At 39.1% G+C, this 23,226-nt stretch overlaps 1 protein-coding gene across 1 annotated transcript in view; it reads right to left on the reverse strand.

Annotated features, from left to right (window-relative positions):
• The window catches only part of LOC126459299 (piwi-like protein Siwi), a 270,625-nt gene that overhangs the window by 178,061 nt on the left and 69,338 nt on the right, over positions 1-23,226 (reverse strand). The window contains exon 7 of the mRNA XM_050095855.1: positions 2,242-2,493. Coding sequence (XP_049951812.1) covers positions 2,242-2,493 — 252 coding nt within the window. The remainder of the gene's footprint in view (positions 1-2,241; positions 2,494-23,226) is intronic.

Consider the following 23,226-nt stretch of genomic DNA (forward strand, 5'->3'; position numbering starts at 1 on the left):
AGAATTTTCTTTAGATCTGAGAATCTTCTGCGGAGATGCTCTCTTTTTTCATTCATAAAGCTCATTTATATAAGAAGATGGCAGGATAGAAGTACTATGAAAAGCACAATGGATGGCAAGTTCATCTTTTCTATGGGTTACACTGATGGTAGTGGCATCCTCATAGAAGGAAAGTCTTATGTAGGTTAAAAGTGGGCACCTGTTCCCTACAGTTAGGCCATACAGGCACCTGAAGGAGGATCATGTGCATTGAGCAACATGCATGTCAATACTTTAGAATGAACTACTTACTGTTGGCTATGGTTATCCATATATGAGATATATTGTGCTGCACCTGTTAGCATTCAATGATCTAATGAGAGAAAGTGGTCTTTTTGGGTATGTAAATCTTCAGTATACTCACTCTAAGAGATATTCTGATTTATTGGGGTATTCATGACTTAGCAAAGTCACACAATGTGTATTCAAAAATCAGTATGTGAGAATTTAGGAGCTGCAGTTGTTAACATCATTAGAAGCTTCTAGATAATTGGGAGAAAATTATGTTTGTTGGCAGTTGTGCTACAGTAGGTGGCAATTCTCAGATAAAGATTGGCTGCAATATTAATGTGCAACATGGTATTAATGTTGCAACATGAGTATAGCTTTGTAATAAAGTGTTAATGTAAAATTTCATATCAAGGAATATCCCTTCCTTCTCATCCTGTGAATCTTTTTGTGTAACCTCTTCTCCTCCATTCACTTAACAAGTCCAAACCATCTAAGCCTTTATTACTCTATTCTATCCTGTAATAGTTCCTCCTTCACTAATCCCCTGCCTCTCTTATTCCTATTAACCTGTCCATCTTGGATACTATTTCTCAAGTCTATGATCTCACTAGCTTGTATTTTGCATTTCTATCTTCCGTCAGATCTCTGAGGTATACACCAGGATTGGAACACAGTATGCCAAATATACTACTGGCCATTAAAATTGCTACACCACGAAGATGACGTGCTACAGACGCGAAATTTAACCAACAGGAAGATGATGCTGTGATATGCAAATGATTAGCTTTTCAGAGCATTCACACAAGGTTGGCCCCGGTGGTGACACCTACAACGTTCTGACATGAGGAAAGTTTCCAACCTATTTCTCATACACAAACAGCAGTGACCATTGTTGCCTGGTGAAATGTTGTTGTGATGCCTCATTGATAAAGGTCGGTTTGTAGCCTATTGTGATTGCGGTTTATCATATCGCGACATTGCTGCTTGCGTTGGTCGTGATCCAATGACCGTTAGTAGAATATGGAATCGGTGGGTTCAGGAGGGTAATACGGAATGCCGTGCTGGATCCCAATGGCCTTGTATCACTAGCAGTCGAGATGACAGGCATCTTATCCACATGGCTGTAACGGATCGTGCAGCCACGTCTCGATCCCTGAGTCAACAGATGGGGACGTTTGCAAGACAACAACTATCTGCATGAACAGTCTGACGATGTTTGCAGCAGCATGGACTATCAGCTCGGAGACCATGGCTGCGGTTACCCTTCATGCTGCATCACAGACAGGAGCGCCTGCGATGGTGTACTCAACGACTGAATCTAAGTACTGTATGCGAACATGTTAAAAAAAGCAAAAATTAAAAATTCAACATTTGATTTATAGGGAAAACAGTGCTTGATGCAAGTACTTTCTTGTTTGTTAGAGGTCATCTCACAAACCTATTGAGAACATCTTGGACATATTCATGAGGGATACACACATTTTGAATCCTGTTCTGACCTATCTACAGTTGTTGTGTGTGCTTGCTGTAAGGCATGATTCAGAATTGCTCCCCAATATTTATGGTGTCCAGTGTACCCCACATTGCAACAAGCTGCCACTTTTAACAAGATGAGGCATGCTACACACTAGTAGTGTAGAGAGTATGTTGTCAGAGATGCTACATTTACTCACTTCCTCAGTTCTTGAAGAATGATTGGAAATTCATAGTTGTGGAAGACAGGTACTATTTCCTATTTTAAGTGTTTCTTTCAGAAGCACTGGGAGTTAGATATCTTGGAAGTAACTACTGGCAATCCTTCCTTGTCTCTCTGTGAAATATCATCTTTATTGATTGAATTTTCTGTCTGACACATTAGATTCATTGCAGGGTTGTGTGCTTGTATGTCTGTCTGTACTGAATTGTTACTTTTCCATTTTTTATTCACTGAAGCATTTAATACAAAAATAGAATTAGTCACAGCTACATTACCTGTGGATTTGTTCTTAAACGGTCTTGAAATTTACGTAGCCTTTCCTGGCGAGTAGCTGGTCCGAGGCGGGTATGTTCAGCTAATGCTCGCATGAGGCTGAAATTTGACCTCATTTCATCAGTGATACCTGTTGTGCGGCACAATTCAGGAATCAGATAAATCAGGTTGTTAATTCCTCTCCTCCGGTCCCTTTGTTTTGGTTGAGAGACAAGTAGCGGTTGTTGTTGGTCTTTTATGATTATCCCATAAGCCTAAAAACAATTAAATCAGCTCAGTTAGACAGTTGTGATATGATGTACTAAAACTATTGATGGGACAACTAGCTGGTTTCAACAACTGATGTACACGTTTTTTTGCTGTCAGTTTCTTCAGTCAAATTATACTGAAGCATCAAAGAAACTGGTACAGGCACGCATATTCAAATACAGAGAGATGTAAACACGCAGAATACAGCGCTGCATTCAGCAATACCTGTATCAGACAACAAGTGTCTGGCACAAATGTTATATCAGTTACTGCTGCTACAATGGCAGGTTATCAAGGTTTAAGTGAATTGAATATGGTGTTATAGTCGGCGTACAAGCGATGGGACACAGCATCACCGAGGTAGTGATGAAATGGGGATTTTCCTATGCAACCATTTCACAGGTGTACATTCAGTATCAGGAATCTGGTAAAACATTAAATCTTGACATCACTGTGGTTGGAAAAAGATCCTGCAAGAACGGGACCAATGATGACTGAAGAGAACCATTCCACGTGACAGAAGTGAAACCCTTCGGCAAATTGTTGTAGATTTCAATGTGGGGCCATCAACAAGTGTCAACATGTGAACCATTCAACGAAACATCATCGATGTGGGCTTTCGGAGATCAGGGCCCATTCATGTACCCTTGAGGAATGCACGACACAAAGCTTTATGCCTTGCCTGGGCCCATAAACACCGATATTGGACTGCTGATGACTGTAAACATGTTGTCTTGTTGGACAAGTCTCATTTCAAATTGTATTGTGTGAAAGCACATGTATGGGTATGGAGACAACTTCATGAAGCCATAGACCCTGCATGTCAACAGGGAACCTGGCGAAGGTTCTGTAATGGTGTGGGGCATGTGCAGTTGGAGTGATATGGGACCCCTGATACGTCTAGATATGACTGACAGATGACACATACATAAGCATCCTGTCTGATCATCTGCATCCGTTCATGCCCATTGTGCATTCCGACAGACTCGGGCAATTCCAGCAAGACAAAATGACACTCCACACACCTGGAATTGCTATAGATTGACTTCAGGAACACTCTTCTAAGTTTAAACACTTCCGCTGGCCACCAAAACCCCATACATGAACATTATTGAGCATATCTGGGATGCCTTGCAACATACTCTTCAGAAGAGATCTCCATCCCCTCATACTCATAGATTTATGGACAGCCCTGCAGGATTTGTGGTGTCAATTCCCTCCAGCACTACTTCATACATTAGTCTGAGTCCATGCCATGTTGTGTAGTGGCACTTCTGCATGCTCGCAGGGGCCTTACACAATATTAGGCAGGTGTACCAGTTTCTTTGGCTCTTCAGTGTAAATTACCTAATGAAACTAGTCTTTGCTGCCACATCAGTTATAAGTACATTTCTGACTCACCATTGGGGACTGACTGTTAACTTAATGTGAGACAATTGACTGACTCAAACCTCTGACAATTATGTGAATGTTTTCACTGTCCCTGAGTTTGGCCCAGATACGTGGCACCAGTGCGAGCAGCCTGCCCACTGCTGCCAGGAGTGAAGCTGGAGCAAGGAGGTGGTTTGGCCATTGGCAGCCTCGGACTTCTATAGGTCTGTACTTCACTGGTGCGAGGAGCTGACCTGGCTGCCAGCACATCAGGGACCTGTGGTGGCAGGAGACTGCTGAAGGCCAAGCCAGTTCCTCATACTATCTGTGCTCCTGGCAGCAGGCTGAAGTAGAGTGCATGGCATGCAAACACAGTCTGAGAGGGCTTGATTTAGTTTTTAATTAATGTACATTACATCATTTCAGTAAAAATGGAATGCAGACAGACAATAAGATTTGTTAAAGTCTCTTTCTTCTTCATGCATCCCTAAGGGACATTACCGTATTTACTTGAATCTAAGCCGCACCTGAAAAATGAGACTCGAAATCAAGGAAAAAAAATTTTCCCGAATCTAAGCCGCACCTGAAATTTGAGACTCGAAATTCAAGAGGAGAGAAAAGTTTTAGGCCGCACCTCCAAATCAAAACAAGTTGGTCCATTGTAATATGAGACACAATTTAGGTCGAATGAATGACGATACAGCTACAGTAGTTTGGTTCGAGACGTAAGCTTAGCAGTTAAGCTTTACCAGGTAGCCATTGCTATGTGTCAGGTGCTCCATCTGTATTTATACGGGTACCCTTCCTTTTTCACGTGCTTGGTCTGGTTCGAATTGATTGCTTATTTTTCTTTGATCTGATAAGTGCCGTTCTCTTTGTTATAGGTGTTTATGTCACTCTAAGCTGAATATGCATTACTGTACTGTTTCATGCATTGTTTGTCACATTCTGATAATGAGTGTTTACGGCCTGTCACCGCTCGCAGCATTGCTTGCTTTAGTGCATGCTACCGCCGCTTACAATTAAAAAAAGAGAGAGAGGAATCATCTCATTTGCGAAACAATAGCAAGAGACTGCTATTTGTTGTTACTTACACTGCTGCTTTCTTTGAAAATGATCAACAAGAACCAAATAATAGACTGTGTATGATAGAAGATGTTCTGAACGAGAGTTTAGCGAAAATTTTTCTCCGTTTGAAAATATTTGCAGACGCCTCTTTAGTACATTACATTCTGCACAGAAATTAGAGTCATCTTAGATTTAAAAATCTAGTCAATTGCCGTGCTTCATTTCTGACTGTATCACTTATGCATAAGAATAATACGAATATAAACATGACATGATATGTATATTCTTCCACGGTTGCTGTTGTCTCAATCTAGTTTCGTAATTTATTAGGCAGACAGAATTTAAACAAGATAGCAGCAAACATGAAAGAATATGTGGCAAAATGTTTATATTCATATTATTCTTATGGTGAAGAGAATACTGCATGTGATTCACAATTCATAAAAGTTCCTATTAGCAACCATCTCTTCTCACAGGTAGGAAAAAATTCAGAAGGTAGAGTTGGCCATATTGACAAACATCCCTAACAGTCTTGCCAGTCGGATTTTAATAGTACATTGAAACGCTGCAGCATTCGAAGATGAACAATACGGAGTTTATATTTACTTTGATGGATAATGTATGAAAATGCAGTGGTCAAAAATCGGGGTGGAGGAAAAAAAGCTCGTTTTCCACCCTTTTTTTTTTTTTTAATTTATTTCCTGGTGCAGAAGTTTTGGCGCCAGTATTTATCTTTGTGCCTGCAAAGCATGCCTGTGTAGCGCTACATATATTCAACGGCAGAAGTTAGTTTTGGCGGCATCTACCAACATTTTTCAGAACTTCCGCTTACTTTGCACTCGATTCTAAGCCGCAGGTGGTTTTTTGGATTACAAAAACCGGAAAAAAAGTGCGGCTTCTATTTGAGTAAATACGGTATATGATAACCTTTGTACGCCAACAATACATAAGCTCGATTAGTTATATATTAATTTCCATCTGGAACCACTTAATCCACAACAGTACATTAATCAGTTTTAAGTTATGAAAAGAAATACTAGCTTATTCAGTATATAATTAAATAAGTATGTATAACTTTGGCATACAGGTACCCCTGAGATTTCTTAGTGTACACCCAGGAGCAGGGGTACCCTTCAGGGGTGGTCCAAACTGTGTGAATAGATACAGTTATATGCCCCTTTTAAGTACCTTGCATGAGTTGAGTCATAGGGAAAGAGAAAACACTCTTAAGATTTTTGAGTATAGCGTGAGGGATTATTGAGCAATAACCATCAAGTAAGTGGCATAGACCAATAGTCAAGCATACTGAATATCAATTTGCTGGTTGAGTTCGATTGCAGCTGTTAATGTGATTGGGTGAGGGTATGACAACACCAGAACTTTGCTATTGAAGAAAAGCTGAAATTCCAAACAGTCTGAATGTTTAATTTACAACAATTCCTATTTAAATATGGGAAACAGAAACAGAAATGGGATCTCTTGTCAGAGAAGTAAAATTTTCAGTAGAAGAAAAACTGTTTGATAAAGTCTAAAATATCCCTTTTCATTTTCTTGTGCATTATAATAATTTACTGCATCTATACATCCTCATATTAATTTGAAAGTGTTTGACTTCAACAGGAATCAGTAATATCACTAAAAGTAATTGACATTAGTCTTCCGAAAATGGACCTCTTGTCGTTACGGGGAAATAACATTGGCCCGCAGGATCCCCCTTTCAAAATCATGCAGAAGTGTATCTAGTGTTTTGCAGAATAGTATGTCTTAAAGTTTAAAGGCATTTTAAGGAGCTCAGAGTAGCTTTGTATAAAAAAGGAACATTTTCTCAGAACATAAATGCAAGACAAGACAAGTGATCCCTTTTTATATGGGATTTATAAATGCCTACATACATTGCCAATTTGCAGTTGGGGATAACGTAGAATAAAAATACCAATATTCTTTCAAAAAAAGTCAACACAAGGTTCACTAATTTCTCTCAATTTGTAGCTAATTTACTTGTTTTAAATTTATGTACACTGTAATGTGCTATAAGTCTGGAGGGCTTAACCACATGTTGTGTTCTGTTAGCTTAAAGAACTCTACACCGTTTCACAAAGAACATTTTAAGGGTAGTACATATATGCATTTTTTTCCAATCTGGTCAGAATTTAGCGCTAAACTTAAAAATTACAATAACTCAAAATCAAAAATTTTCAACAGGAGGTACCTTTCTGCTTTCTGTCTCACATATAATAATTAATAATTAACTAGCAAATCCAGCAATGCTTCACAATTACTAAATAAGTATGGGAGTTAGATATATCTCTTAGTGTCCTTCTCTCCCCCCCCCCCCCCCCCCCCCCCCCCCCCCGACCCCCATGGTCTTTCTGTGTCCATCTTCTTCTCCCTCCCTCTATGTCCATTTCCTCCCTTCCTTCTCTGTCCATTTACTCCTTCCCCTCTCTCTGATCTTGAGCGTTGTTTATTGTTACTGAAAATTCAGATTCTGCTGTAGTATTCTAATAGTAAGCTGATAAGCCATAAATACAACTTTTCTGTGAAAACTGGCTGTGACAAAGAAAACAAAACAGTGCAATAAGAAACCTGGCATTAACTGAGTATTGGAATTTATTTTTGACTTTTAAAGTTTTTTTGTGTACAGTGTGTGAAGCAGTATGATTGGGGACATGAACGAAGACTTTGTTTGCTTCACTAAAATGGGAGCAGGGAGCAGACGTGAAGCAGCTGTGCAAACACCATGAGAACTTTGGCAGTTTACTCTGTAAATGAAGGAGAGGTGTGAGATTACGTGTGACGCTCTCCGTCAGAGTTATTTCATGCCTTGCTTTTGGAAAGTGTCTCCAAAGATCTAGTTAAAGCCTGATGTCCTTGAGCTGCAACAAATTTTGCCTCACAATCTTCCTTGGATTCTGGAGAGCACATAGTCCTCTGTCTATTAGCTGTGCTGTTGTATTCAGAAACACTTGACTATTTTGTAGTAATTTTTATTCATAAACTAAACAAAATTAAATGTATTTAGTAGACACCCAAATCAAAAAGCAAACTCAATAAGTTTGTTTTATGTGGCAAAAAATATAAATAAGCCTTCTTGAAAGGAGCAGAGCAATGTCACTAAGTTTTTCACAAACAATGTGAAATCCATAAATCTGTATATCCTAGCCATGAAAAGTCGATGTCAGTTTGTATTTGTAAAGCTAAGACTGCAGTGCTTCATTCTGTCACTGACATAAACTTGTGAAAATATGTATGTCACTAAGTTAAAGCAAATAACACTGCCCTCTATTGGTTCTTTGGTGAACCACAAAAATAACACCACCACCTATTGGTCCCTTGATGTACTAAGAAACAAACAGTGTCATCTATTGTTTCTTTGGTGTACTGCAAATCTAACAACACCATCTACTATTTCGTTGGCGTACAATGCCATGATGATTGTGCCACTGAGGTAAACATCCGAACTACTAAGCTGAGTACACGATTTCAGATCAAACTAATCACAATTTTTTTTCTCCACATTTTGTTTTGATTTTGATGAAATTAAGCCTATATGTTGTTCCAAGCTACGCCTGAGTATTCTGTTAAAACCCCATGACACTGTAGTTTTGGAGATCAGTATGTTCAAACTGGCAAACCAACAAACACAATGGTTTTAAATGAAACTTTAAATTAATAAATCTTTTTTTACATTTTCTGATTTTTATGAAATAAAGTCTATGTGTTGCACCATGCTACAATCAAGTTACCTGTAAAAACTTCATGAAAATTCGTCTATTACTTCTGGAGGTTAGTGTGTTCAAATTGGCAAACAGACGGAGACAACAATTCTATCTAAAGTTGAAATCATGATATTTTTCAAATGAGCTCATTGTGATGAAACAAATCCTAAATGCCACCCCAAGCTATGCTCAAGTTACCTGTGAAAACCCTATGAAAATTTGTTTGGTAGTTTTGGAGATTAGCATGTTTAAATAGACAGACAGATATGACAGTTTTGTGGTCTTATTTTTAGCACAGATGAGAAAGAACATGGCATGGAAGAAACAGTTGTTCTAATGGTTTGCTTGTAACTAAATTGGATATGTTAATTTTATGTATATAAATTGAACTAATTAAATATATTTAAATTTTATAATTAATGGTTTAACGTTGTGAGAAATAAAAAAAAGCAACTAAATATATTATGGGAGCGGTAACACTCAAATCTGTGCTGACAAACTTATAGTTGGTGTGCTAGACCACTGCTCTATGGCACTGATTTGTTTCTTGTTGCTCAAAATTCCCTCACACACTACTTCAAAATCTTTAGAGAGCATTTACTCTTTTCTTATGGCCCACTCACGGTCATCTACTTCTATTCACACAGTTTGAGCCAAATTGATGAGCCCCGTCCCGTGCCCTCCCTTTGTCAGTCAACTATAACATTAAAGAGCGGGTTCAGATTAAAGATTGAATACTAATGAGAAAAATTACACATTGGTTTCACTTGAAAAGAAAGAATGAATAATTTGGTCAGCATGCAAAATTACAACAGATTGTATTGACTGTTTTCATATAGTTGCCCATACGGATTGGATACACTCAAAAGAAATGAACAAATAATAATCCATCCAATATGTAAAATGACAACTGAATGACTTGACTGTTATCGTTTGGCTGGCCCAATGACTGGTTTCACTTAGAAGAATGACTGAAGAGTCCATGTGATTGAATCAATTGTTCTCATTCAGTTGTTCCCATAACTAATCATAACTAATTTACATTATAAAAAGCATGTTCTGCTAAATCAAAAGCATATCTCAACCTCAAATATTACATACGAGAAAGCGCTTTATCTTAACTGAAGAATATCTTGTAGTATTTATTATTGCTGATATTTACAATGATACCAGTGGTGCCTCAGTTTATCATGCCACAGTAAACATAGGTGATATACATATTACTGTCAGTGGTTTTTGGAAACAGCTGAAATTTTTAAAATTTAAGAAAGTCCTGGGCCCTTCAGATTCCTGACACAATCTGCAGCCTAGATACCCCTATTTGTAACCACATTATAGCATAGGTTCCTCAGAAAAAACCAGGCCAAATCACAACTCTCTACAGGAATGGTAGCAGAGGTTACCCACAAAATTACCATACATCACTGACATCTGTCATTAAATCTTTGAGCTAACACATAATGGAGTATGTCAAACAGAGAGACCTCTCTCTTGTCCACCAGCAAAGAGGAAAAATCATTGGTTACACAATGTTGAACTCTAGCTTTTTTCACAAGACACCCGGGAAGCAAAGAATCAAGACAATCTGGTGGATGAAGTAATTTTGATTTCCAAAGTACCTTTTTCCTCTGCACCACAATAATGCTTATTGATGATACTGTTGTTGATTATCACAATGATACTGACTGTGTGGAACAAACAACTTAAAAATGAAAAAGTAACAGCAGAGAATAATAATTAGATTGAATGAGCTGTATCGGTGAAATGAGCACAATATGATGAACACTGGAAGTGGGAAGAAGCAGATAACATTCAAGTTGTATTTTGGCGACACAATCGTAGAAACTCTCATGTGTGAAACTAACTATTATGCTGCAGATTTTGTTCAGAGACAGACAGCTATACAATCACATTTAAGTTCTGTAACTGGGTACATGTTGACACAGATGAGATTTATGTCTTTTTTTTCCACTGTAGATGCTGAAGGGCATTATTCACAAGCCACTCATTAAATCTTATTTCAGTATGCAACTGCTTTCGAATACACATCTTTTTTACTAAACTGTGCTTCAAGACAGTTTTGAGATAGTTTGTTGATTCCTTCATTTTGTAAACCATGAGGAACTGCTGGAATTAAAAGATTGTTCAAGTTTGTCATTTAGCACTTGAATAATACATTTAACAATTATGTTGATGAATCTCTTCCATAATGGAATGAGAGGCTGGCAGTAAAGACCCACCTATGGCTAAAAGTAGCAAAATTTAAAGTCCTATGAAACCTGAGACTAATCCACATACACTGAAAACAAGTCAGAGCCTAGTAAAACTTGTCAAGCTTGGTAACAGGTATGAATTTTGTTGGTTACACTACAACTCAATAAGAAGCATGTCGCTCATGCAAGACTCAAGAAACGTGAACTTATGACACAGCACTCACAGGTCTTTATGGCACTAAAATGGATTAATAAAAAACAGGTGACCTTTATTTCAGTATTCCATAATGGTGTAGTTGCTACAGGAACCAAATGAGCCAAAGAAGTAAGAAAGGCTCAATAAGAACACAATTCTCTTAGGGGCGGTGTATACCTGAAAGATAAGATACTAAAACCTTTTCGCATGGAAGGCAAAAAGTTATGAAGTGTCACATGAAAATGTTTAGAAGGCTGATGAATACTGAAGTGCACAATGTTTTTAATGTTTATGAAGCCAATGAAAAGACAAAGGAAGAAAAACATGTAAACTTCTCAAATCAGAACTGCTGAAAATTCATGGAAAGTGTGTAGGTTCACCTCAGTGTGGCTGACCTTCAAATACTGCAGTCCCTAAGTGGCTCACAGCAACATATCTCATTGCAAAGATCCTAATCCACAGAGAAGAAGAGCAAGCCCCCATAGAGATGTACAGTATTCTGCTTTAAGACAGAAACGGGAATAACATGAAACATAGTTCTAGATGCAGAGACTGTGATGTAAGTCTTTCAAGGTACACTACACTGAAAATTCATTTTAAGTGCTTATGTATGATTTAATCATAAAGATCCAGTCAGATAAACTACCACTAGTGGCTAGGTGTGTGAACAGAAACTACTGGCCTGAAGGGTTACTGATCTGGTCGACAATGCTAATAATAACTTCATAGTTTTTGAAGATGACATAGTTCTCAACAAAGAAGTACAATCTGAAAACAAATCTGCATAAATACTGTCAGATCTTAATAATATTATGAAGTGGTCCAGTGATTGTCATTGCTTAAAATGTTCAGAAATCCAAAATTGTGCACTTCACAAAATGAAAAAAAATTTAGACTTCTGTAATAAAACATCGTGTCATCAGCTAACTCACACAAATGCCTAAATGTAACAATTTGTGGGGATTTGAAGTGAAATGATTACATCAGGCCTGTCATACCTACAGGCTTATAAAACACTCAGGAATCTCATCCTGGAAGATTGATCAATCGTGTAGGTCCCATAACAAACAGGACTAACCAGGGATATGGAACATATACAAAGACGAGCAGCTCAGACAGTCACAATTGATGCACATCATGGAAATGCGGAAAAACCTGAAATGGCCGATGCTTGAAACCAGACACCAACTGTACCATGAATGCCTACTTACAATGCTTCAAGAACTGGTATTAAGTGATGAATCTGTGGTACAATAGGAAGTAACCTCTGCCATGTCATTCGCAAATATGATAACACGTGAACTTGTTATTAGTGATTCTCCATTTAGTGGTTACGATCTATATCATTCTTAATAATGATGCTATTGCCTTGGAGAAAATATTTCAGAGATAAACTAGTCCCTATTCACATCAAACGGCAGAAAACTGGAGCATGTCAACTATTGAGTAATAAAATGTAACTATAGGTGAGCTACTATGAACAGCATAATGAATGCATTTCATAGCCCAGATGGATACAAAGCTAACTAGCATTGCATATTATACATTTATATCAAAGGCAATAAAGAGATTGAAAGAATGTACGATGGTATAAATGAAATAATTCAGATAACAGAGGGAGATTAAAATAAAATAGTAATGTGGGAATGAAATTCAACAGGCTCAAAAAAGAAGGAAATATAAGAGGGAACATGGTTTGTAGGAATGATACAATTTTCAGAAAGTAGAGCTATTGTAAACAGTTGGTTTAAGAATCATGACACAAGGTTAATATTTTACCAATAGAGGAGACCACTCACTGAAAAGCAGAAGTGTTGAGATGTCATCAGGCACACACATAAAAGAATAAAAACTTTCTAGCTTTGGAAATCAATCCTTTCTCAATCAAGATTGTGTGTCCAACTGGCACCACGTAAGAACAAAGGTGTGTGTGTGTGTGTGTGTGTGTGTGTGTGTGTGTGTGTGTGTGTGTGTGTGTCTGTGCGTGTTTTGTACTCTAGCTCAACAAGAGTCATTCCAAGAGCTAGCAAGTTTTCTTTCTTTTTTTGTGTGTGTCTATCAGTGACTTGCCATTTCTGCTTTTCAATGAGTGGCCTCCTTTACCCCCTACAGTATTACAGTCTATCAGAGCTTTCCTAATGTATAATAGAAAGTCATGTGGAAAGGATTTGAAGGCGCAAGAAGGTTTCTGACAGATTATGTGATGGAAATTGGGAGGTTTGGAAACTAGATTTTAAATAGCAAGTCTTTTCCAGGAGCAGATGCGTTCTCTTGCCGTATTTTATTGTTTATGAACTGCAGATTAAAACTGAGAAAGTGACAAAAAGTAGGAAATTAAGACATAAGGCAATGGAAACTGGAGAAACTGAAAGAAACAATGGTTTTTGAGAGCTTAAAACAGTGCACTACGCAATGATTGACTGAAACTGAGAAAGAAATGCAACAGAAGAAAACCATGTAGCTTTGACAGATGAAAAGGCAGAAGAAATCCTTTGATAACAAACTACATACTGAATCTGACTGGTGAAAAAAGAGATTTAAAAAATGTGGAAAATGAAGCAAGTAAAAGTGAATACAGATATATAAAACTTAAGACTGACAGAAGATGCAAAATGGTAAAGTAGGGGTTGCTCAAAAATAAATGCAAAGCTGTGGAAGCAACTGCAACTATGAAAAAGACAGATGCCACCAATAGCAAAATTTTGGAGAAAAGAGCAACACTTGTGTGGATATAAAGAACTCAGAAAGACAGCCAATAATAAGCAAAAAAGGGAAGGTTGCCAGATGGAACGAATACACGGAAGGGCTACACAAGGGATGGTAACCTGACGAGATTATCATGGAAACCATGGAGAATGTAAATGAAAATCAAACAATAAATAAGCTACTGCAAGAACAATTTGAGATGGGCACTGAGAGGCCTAAGTCAACACAAGTCAGCTGTAGTTGACAAAATTTCCTGAGAATTACTGAAATCCTCAGGAACACCCATGAAGGGAGAAATATTCCACTTCGTAAGATACATGAGACAAATTAAATACCCTCACTTCAAGAAGAATATAAAAATCCAGTTCCAAAGAACTGCTGACACGTGAATATTACAGGACCATCAATTTAATACTACGTCATGGTTGCAAACTATTGACAACATATTTACAGAGGAGTGGAAAAGACTTACATTTAGAAATAAAGGGAAAACTTTTTTTAAAACTTTAATGGAATACACTCTCTGAACTTCTTATGTTGGAAAAGTGTCTACAAAAGACTTTACAGTCATAAGAGCTGATGGACATGAGAGGGAAGCAATAACTGAGAACGGAGTAAAACAGGGTTGTAGCCTATCCCCAATGCTATTCATTCTTTACATTACGCAAACAGTAAAGGACACCAAGGAGAAATTTCAAAAGGAAATTACAGTTCAGGGTGATAAAAGCCTTAAGCTTTGCCAGTGAGAAATGGCGAAAGACTTGGAAGATCCGTGAAACAATATGGACAGTGTATTGGAAAGAGTTTATCAGTGTCAACAAAAGTAAAACAAGGGCAATGGAATGAATTCTAAATGAATCACAAAATGCTGATGGAAATAGATTAGGAAATGAGACACAGATTTACTATTTCAGTAACAAAATAACTGATGATGGCCAAACTAAAGAGGATATAAAATGCAAGATAGGAATAGCAGGAAACATGTTTCTCAAAAAGAGAAATTCATTAATATAGAAAAAATATTCAAGTGTTAGGATGTCTTTTCTGTGGGCATTTGTCTGGAGTATGTGCTGAAGGTTACATGGGTAAACTGCATAACTAATAAACAGGTACTGAATCAAATTTCAGAAGAAAATAAATTTATGGAAGAAATTGATTAAAATAAAGGATTATTTGATAGGGCGTATCGTGAAACATCAAGGAATCGTCAATATAGTAATGCAGAGATTTATGTGAGATAAAACTGTAGAGGGACACCAATCTTGACTACAGCAGCCAGATTAAAATGGATAGATATTGCAAAAATTATGCAGAAACTTACACAGGACAGAGCAGTGTTAAGAAATAGGTTAAAACCATAACACCACATTACTAGGGTTTTCTTGTTTGAGAAGTATTACAAGGGCATTCTAGCTTTTGTAATTACAAGGTCTGTTAATAAGATTCCAGAACATTCATAATTTTGCACCAGTCATGTGTTGGAGCAAAATATAGTTGGCATCCCTGAACATGGCAGTGTTCAATGTGTAACTTCTGGCAATTTCACTGTTGTTGAGTGCTGTACTGATTAGAATGTTGTGTCGCATAGTCTACGATAGCAGAGTTAGAGGAGCAATGTGTCTGCACTAAATTTTGCATGAAACTCGGGAACAATTTTACAGTGACACACTGAATGATGCAGATATCCTGTGATGATGAGTTCTTAATACATACTCAGTGTTACAAATTATACACACAGTTTAAAAATGGTGGACATAAGTTAGAGAACACCATCGTTCAAGAACATCCTTCAATGCCTGCTGATGATGCTTATGTCAAGAACGCCAATGAAATTGTGCGTGCCAATTGAAGACTGACTGTCAACGAGATTGCAAGAGAATGTAACATTTCAGTTGGATCATATCAAGAAATCCTAACACAACATCTTGGACTGCATCATGTTAACATTTTGGAATGCATCATGTTGACGCCAAGTTCGCCCCTTGGCTCATGAGTCAAGACCAGAAAGACCTTCACCTCTCAATCTGTGAAGGGCTTTTGGATGGCACAAATGAGAATGGGATGTTCCGTAAGAGGATCATAGCTGGTGATCAGACATGGGCCTAAGACCAATTTTCAATCTTCGCAGTGGGTTGGGAAAGCTTCTCCAAGACCAAAAAAAGCTGGTCATGTCAAATGTCAAAGCCATGCGGATAGTTTCCTTTGACTTAGAAGGATTAGTTCATCATGAATTCGTGCCGCAGCGACTAATTGTTAATCAATGGTACCATTGGGATGTGTTGCGATGCCTGCAAGAAAATATGAGAAGGAAACAGCCTGAAATGTGGCGAGACAATCTAGGCTCCTGCGCTGCAATAACACACCTGCATATTCACCCCTGTTGGTGCGCAACTATTGCACAAAAAAAAGAAAATTCAGAGACGGCACTTTGTGCAATCCCGCAAGATGTGTACCAAGGCTGCTTCCAGAAGCAGAAATGACATCTGGAGTGGTGTATCAGCTGTGGAAGAGAGTATTTCAATGGAAACCAAGCACAATAAGTAAAAGCTTTGAAAAATGTTGTGGAGAAAGTTCTGGAATTTTCTGAACAGACCCCATATTTCTTATGTTGTAACTCTCATGGTAGTTGGAACCAAAGTTCCACTGAGATATATAGATACTAAGGCACCTGTTGAAGGCATTTTCAACTGCTTTTTTATTACAGTGTTCACAAAACTATTAATCTGTATGATAACAGCAATGACACTGAATACAATTTTAAGTCCAATTCCTAGAACATATTATGCCACATTTGACTTGTTAGGATAGTATATGTGCAAACACATCTCTTGTTCAATCTGGAATAACTTTACAGTTTGCACAGTTTGCCCATTATAGTAAATTACACTATCGTGTGAACTTTTATACAAAATGGGTGAACTGAATTATACAATTATACATCATAACCAGTGCAATACATTGCAGTAGTATTGCTGAAACCCTACAAATTAGTGTGTATCTCTACAAAAGCAAAGTAATTATATCCATCACTGAATCATAGAGTGGTAAAATGAAAACTTTGTCATAGGTCACAATGAGGTAGTCAATAATTAATGATTTTGATGGATGAAATCATTTCTCTGGAAGAGTTTTTGTTGTGTATTCATTTCTTGTGAAATGTTTTCAATAAGTGAGACATCTTTCACTAGATGCACTTGTGACATCAGAAAAATGCACTTTAATGAAAGATGATAGTGACATAGACATTGACACCAATCCTTATGAGTGTGTCTTTTGGAGACACTGTGGTTGAGAGACCAACTGGGATTAAGGCACATGAGAACATGTAAGTAACAGATTTCCCTGTCTGCACCAGAGCTATTATGTGATTATGAATCCTACTTACATAACTTCAGAAGATAAGTCAGAGCAGCTATGTATATTTTCATGACCAAAGTTAAGTAACTTGGGTATGAAAGTAAGAAGTCTAATGTTATATAAGGCATTGCAAAGTTAATGAAGATGTTTCTATTTGCCTTTTTTCTTGAAAAAATAGCAGAAAATATTGCCGATAAAATTATTAAAGGATAAGAATATTTAGAAGTAAAATTAGGCTGTAAATAGCATGGCAATTGAAAAATGAAAATACAATGGTAAGTGAATGTCACATTGTTAATATTTGTACTACAGTTTTCATTCACTTGTGGTAATGTAGTTAGAAAATAAGAAACATGTAAAGAAGTTCTGATGTGCTACCAAGAATTACACTAGATGCTCCTGCAAACGATACACATCTTGAAAACAATGTCACTGCCTGAACAAATTTGAACAAAAAGAAAAATGGGCAAGATTCGTAGAGAAAGACAAGAAACTGAATCAACCAATGGAAAATCCAGGATGGCATATGGGTGAATATGAAAAGGATGGAGTACTACTCACCGTATAGTTGAGATAATGAGTCACAGACAGGCACAGTGAAAAAATTACTAAACAACTAAGTTTTTGGACAAAAGGTCTTCTTCTGAATTAGGCAACATACACACATACATTCACACAACACACACACACATTACCACTGTCTCTGACTGCTGAGGCCATACCATGAGCAACAGTGCACGATGGGAGAAGCAAACTGGGTGGTGGGAATAAGGAGAAGGCTGTGGTGGGGAGGGATAGCAGGGTAGGGGTGGCAGATGGCAAATTGCTGCTTATGGGAGCATACAGGGATGAGGTAGGGAGAGGGTAGAGCAGCAAGACGTAATCGGGAGGTTAGACAGAGGGCAGGGCAGTGCAGGGGAGGGGGTGGAAATGGAGTAAGTAAAAAAGACTGGGTGTGTTGATGGAATAGAAGACTGTGTAGTGCTGGAGTGGGAAAGTAGAAGGGAAGAGATGGGCAAAGGAAAGTGACTAACAAAGGTTGAGGCCACAAAAGTTACAGGAACATAAATGTACTGTGGGGAGAGTTCCCATCTACACAACTCAGGAAAGCTGGTGTTGGCAGGAAGCACCCAGATGGCACAGACTGTGAAGCAGTCACTGAAATGAAGGACTTGTTTTGGGCAGTATACTCAGCAACTGGGTGGTCCAGCTGTTTCTTGGCCACATTTTGTCAGTGGCCATTCATGAGGACACACAACTTATAAGTTGTCATGTCCACATACAACACAGCACAGTGGTTGTACCTTAGCTTGTAGATCACATGAATGGTTTCACAGGTAGTCCTACCTTTGATGGTATAGGTGTTGCTTGTGATTGGAATGAAGTAGGTGATGGTGGGGGAGGATGTATGGGTTGTACGTATGGGACAGGTCTTGCATCTAGGTATATTACAGGGATATGAGCCATAATGCAAGGGGTTGGGAGCAGGGTTATGTAGGGATTTATCCCAACGCAAACCCTGCTCCCAACGCTTTGCCTCATGATGCATATACCTGTAATAGACTTAGACACAAGAGCTGTCCCACTGATTCTCCCACGACCACCTACTCCAGTCCAGTCACCAGCATCACCTATCCCATTGAATCCAGAGCTACCTGTGAAACCAGTCATGTGATCTACAAGCTATGCTGCAATCTACATGGGCGTGGCAACCAACAAGCTGTCTGTCTGCATGAAAGGCCACTGACAAGCTGTGGCCGAGAAACAGCTGGACCAACCAGTTGCTGAGCATGCGGCCCAACACAAGTTAATTTCAGTGGCTGCTTCACAGCCTGTGCCATCTGGATCCTTCCTGTCAAAACAACACTCTTCTCCGAACTGCGCAAGTGGGAACCCTCCCTGTAATATATCTTACATTCCCATAACCCTCATGGACTCAACCATTACTAGTCACTGTCGTTCACCCACCTATACCCTTCCATTCCCACTCCAGAACAACACAGCCTTCTATTCACCAATTCGCCCTGCACCCACAGTCGCTTTACTTCCCCCTTTTCCACCCCACCCCCTCTCGTGCTGCCCCTCTGTCTAACATCCCAACTACACCTTGCCTTGCTGCCCTACCTTTCCCCCACCTCATCCATTTATGTTCCCACAGGCAGCATTTTACCACCCCCCACCCTCTGTCCTGCTATCCCTCCCCACCCCAACCTCCTCCTTACTCCCGTAATGCAGACTGCTTCTCTCATCATGCACTGTTGCTCACAGTCTGGCCTCAGCAGCCACAGACAGAGGTCATGCCTGTATGAGTTGAATTTGTGTGTGTGTGTTTTGTCTAATTCAGAAGAAGGTCTTTTGGGTGAAAGCTTACTTGTTTAGTAGTCTTTTTGTAATGTCAGTCTGTGACTCCACATCTCATCTATATGGTGAGCAGCAATCTATTCTTTTCAATTTGTTTCAAGAACTGAACGGTGCCTGCAGTAGTCAGTCACTGAACAGTCTAGTAGCTGGCCCCTAACCAGGCCACAAAAACCACCAACATTTATCCAGCATCCTGCAAGTTATTTTGTGGCTGAGCCACAAGTGTTTCCTAATCATAGGTGCCAGTTTCCCACTATTCAGGGTGCGAACAACATATAGCTCTGTGACCCAGAACTGTTTTCTTCACCTGTGGCTAGAAGATGTAGATGTAGATCTGTGCATGCATCGTCCACACTGGCAATGTGGTCAGTCACATGGTTACAGACATATCAGTCTATCTGTTATGATGAGTCCAACAGCATTAGACAGTTCTTCCACTCTGGCTATTACACTGGCCGCTTGCAGCCCACCAATTAGAGCCTCATTGCCTGTATCACCGGCCTGCATGTATGTTCCAGAAAGCTAGCTTTCTTTTATGGTATTCAAATTTATCCAAGCAAAACAACGACTTTTATAATAAAAGCCTCTCATACAGTAATAAACCCAAAAGATGACAAAGTCTTCCACATCACAACTTTTCGGCAAAGATTTGTGCACCCATTGCCTTCCCTACTACAGAACATGATATAAAACTCTCCAGCTACACATAGTAATGCATGCGTTTGCAAGCTGGATAATATATCTTGACAGGTAAAACAAAACTATAATGACACACTACCTGTCGTGCCCGACTAGCATATGGTCACAATTAGCCAGTTACTATGTGGTAGTGAGTTCAGTGGTCAGAAGTCCACATTTTATATACACATGCCCGATATCAGTAAACAAGGTGACTCCAAAAAGGTAAAAAAGTCAAGGTAAAAAAGAAAGAAAAAATATAATTTTTCTTCGTTCTCACATTTTCTATCATAGAGGGCATTATGAAAATTACCAAGTTCATCTTAAATTTAATGAACGGTTGATGCTACATTATGTGATCAAAAGTATCCAGACACCTGGCTGAAAATGACTTACAAATTCATGGTGCCTTCCATTGGTAATGCTGGAATTTAATATGATGTTGGCCCACCCTTAGCCTTGATGACAACTTCCACTCTCGCAGGCATACATTCAATCATGTGCTGTATGGTTTCTTGGGGAATGGCAGCCCATTTGTCACCGAGTGCTGCACTGAGAAGAGGTATCAATGTTGGTCAGTGAGGACTGGCATGAAGTCGGCATTCCAAAGCATCCCAAAGGTATTCTATAGGATTCAGGTCAGGACTCTGTACAAGTCAGTCCATTACAGGGATGTTACTGTTGTGTAACCACCCTGCCACAGAATGCAATCGCCATCCCCAAATTGATCTTCAACAGTGTGAAGCAAGAATGTGATTAAAACATCACAGTAGGCCTGTGCTGTGATAGTGCCATGCAAAACAACAAGCAGTGCAAGCCCCCTCCATGAAAAACACAACCACACCATAACACCACCACCTCCAAATTTTATGAAACTACACATGCTGGCAGATGACGTTCACCAGGCATTCGCCATACCCACACCTTGCCATCAGATCGCCACCTTGTGTACCGTCATTTGTCACTCCACATAACACTTTTCCACTGTTCAATCGCCCAATGTTTACGCTTCTTACACCAAGCAAAGCACCATTTAACATTTACCGGCATGACGTGTGGCTTATGAGCAGCTGCTTAACCATGAAATCCAAGTTTTCTCACCTCCCACCTAACTGTCATAGGACTTGCAGTGGATCCTGATGCAGTTAGGAATTCCTGTATGATGGTCTGTATAGATGTCCACCTATTACACATTACGACCCTCTTCAACTGTTGGCAGTCTCTGTCAGTCAACAGACCAGATTGATCCATACACTTCTGTACTGTACATGTCTCTTCATGTTTCCACTTCACTATCTCATCTTTACAGACGAATGGAAAAACTGGTAGAAGCGGACCTCGGGGAAGATCAGTTTGGATTCCGTAGAAATGTTGGCACACATGAGGCAATACTAACCTTATGACTTATCTTAGAAGAAAGATTAAGAAAAGGCAAACCTACGTTTCTAGCATTTGTAGACTTAGAGAAAGCTTTTGACAATGTTAACTGGAATACTCTCTTTCAAATTCTGAAGGTGGCAGGGGTAAAATACAGGGAGCGAAAGGCTATTTACAATTTGTACAGAAACCAGATTGCAGTTATAAGAGTCGAGGGGCATGAAAGGGAAGCAGTGGTTGGGAAAGGAGTGAGACAGGGTTGTAGCCTCTCCCCGATGTTATTCAATCTGTATACTGAGCAAGCAGTAAAGGAAACAAAAGAAAAATTCGGAGTAGGTATTAAAATTCATGGAGAAGAAGTAAAAACTTTGAGGTTCGCCGATGACATTGTAATTCTGTTAGACACAGCAAAGGACTTGGAAGAGCAGCTGAATGGAATGGACGGTGTCTTGAAAGGAGGGTACAAGATGAACATCAACAAAAGCAAAACGAGGATAATGGAATGTAGTCTAATTAAGTCTGGTGATGCTGAGGGAATTAGATTAGGAAATGAGACACTTAAAGTAGTAAAGGAGTTTTGCTATTTAGGGAGTAAAATAACTGATGATGGTCGAAGTAGAGAGGATATAAAATATAGACTGGCAATGGCAAGCAAAGCGTTTCTGAAGAAGAGAAATTTGTTAACATCGAGTATAGATTTAAGTGTCAGGAAGTCGTTTCTGAAAGTATTTGTATGGAGTGTAGCCATGTATGGAAGTGAAACATGGACGATAACTAGTTTGGACAAGAAGAGAATAGAAGCTTTCGAAATGTGGTAATACAGAAGAATGCTGAAGATAAGGTGGGTAGATCATGTAACTAATGAGGAGGTATTGAATAGGCTTGGGGAGAAGAGAAGTTTGTGGCACAACTTGACTAGAAGAAGGGATCGGTTGGTAGGACATGTTTTGAGGCATCAAGGGATCACAAATTTAGCATTGGAAGGCAGCGTGGAGGGTAAAAATCATAGAGGGAGACCAAGAGATGAATACACTAAGCAGATTCAGAATGATGTAGGTTGCAGTAGGTACTGGGAGATGAAGAAGCTTGCACAGGATAGAGTAGCATGGAGAGCTGCATCAAACCAGTCTCAGGACTGAAGACCACAACAACAACAACAACAGCAACGACATCTCATCAGAAACAGTGGACCTAGGGATGTTTAGAAGTGTGGAAATTTCTCTTACAGACGTATGACGCAAGTGACACCCAATGACCTCACCACGTTCTAAGTCTGTGAGTTCCGCAGAAAGCCGCATTCTGCTCTCTCATGATGTCTAATGACTGCAGAGGTCACTGATATGGAGTACCTGGCAGTAGGTGGCAGCACAATGCACCTAATATGAACAAGTACATATCTGGGGGTGTCCGGATACTGTTGATCACATAGTGTATGTTTAATGACGCAGTCCATCTGTTAACAAATATGTCCAGCTCATACATAGTGCTCCATTTTTCAGATGCACACATGTATCACTCTTGCATCTTTCAAAACAATGCCACAGTAAAGTCAACAATTCACAGTGATCCCACCTGAATTGACAGTTGTTGAGGTGATAACAAGTTTTATGCTTTGTCTATTCGCCAATCAGTATTTTGCCTGAGGACACTATTGATCGTTAACGTTCCCAGTTGCTTGTTTGTAAGTAATCA

This window comes from Schistocerca serialis, chromosome 1, assembly GCF_023864345.2.
Source record: "Schistocerca serialis cubense isolate TAMUIC-IGC-003099 chromosome 1, iqSchSeri2.2, whole genome shotgun sequence".
Classification (NCBI taxonomy): domain Eukaryota; kingdom Metazoa; phylum Arthropoda; class Insecta; order Orthoptera; family Acrididae; genus Schistocerca; species Schistocerca serialis.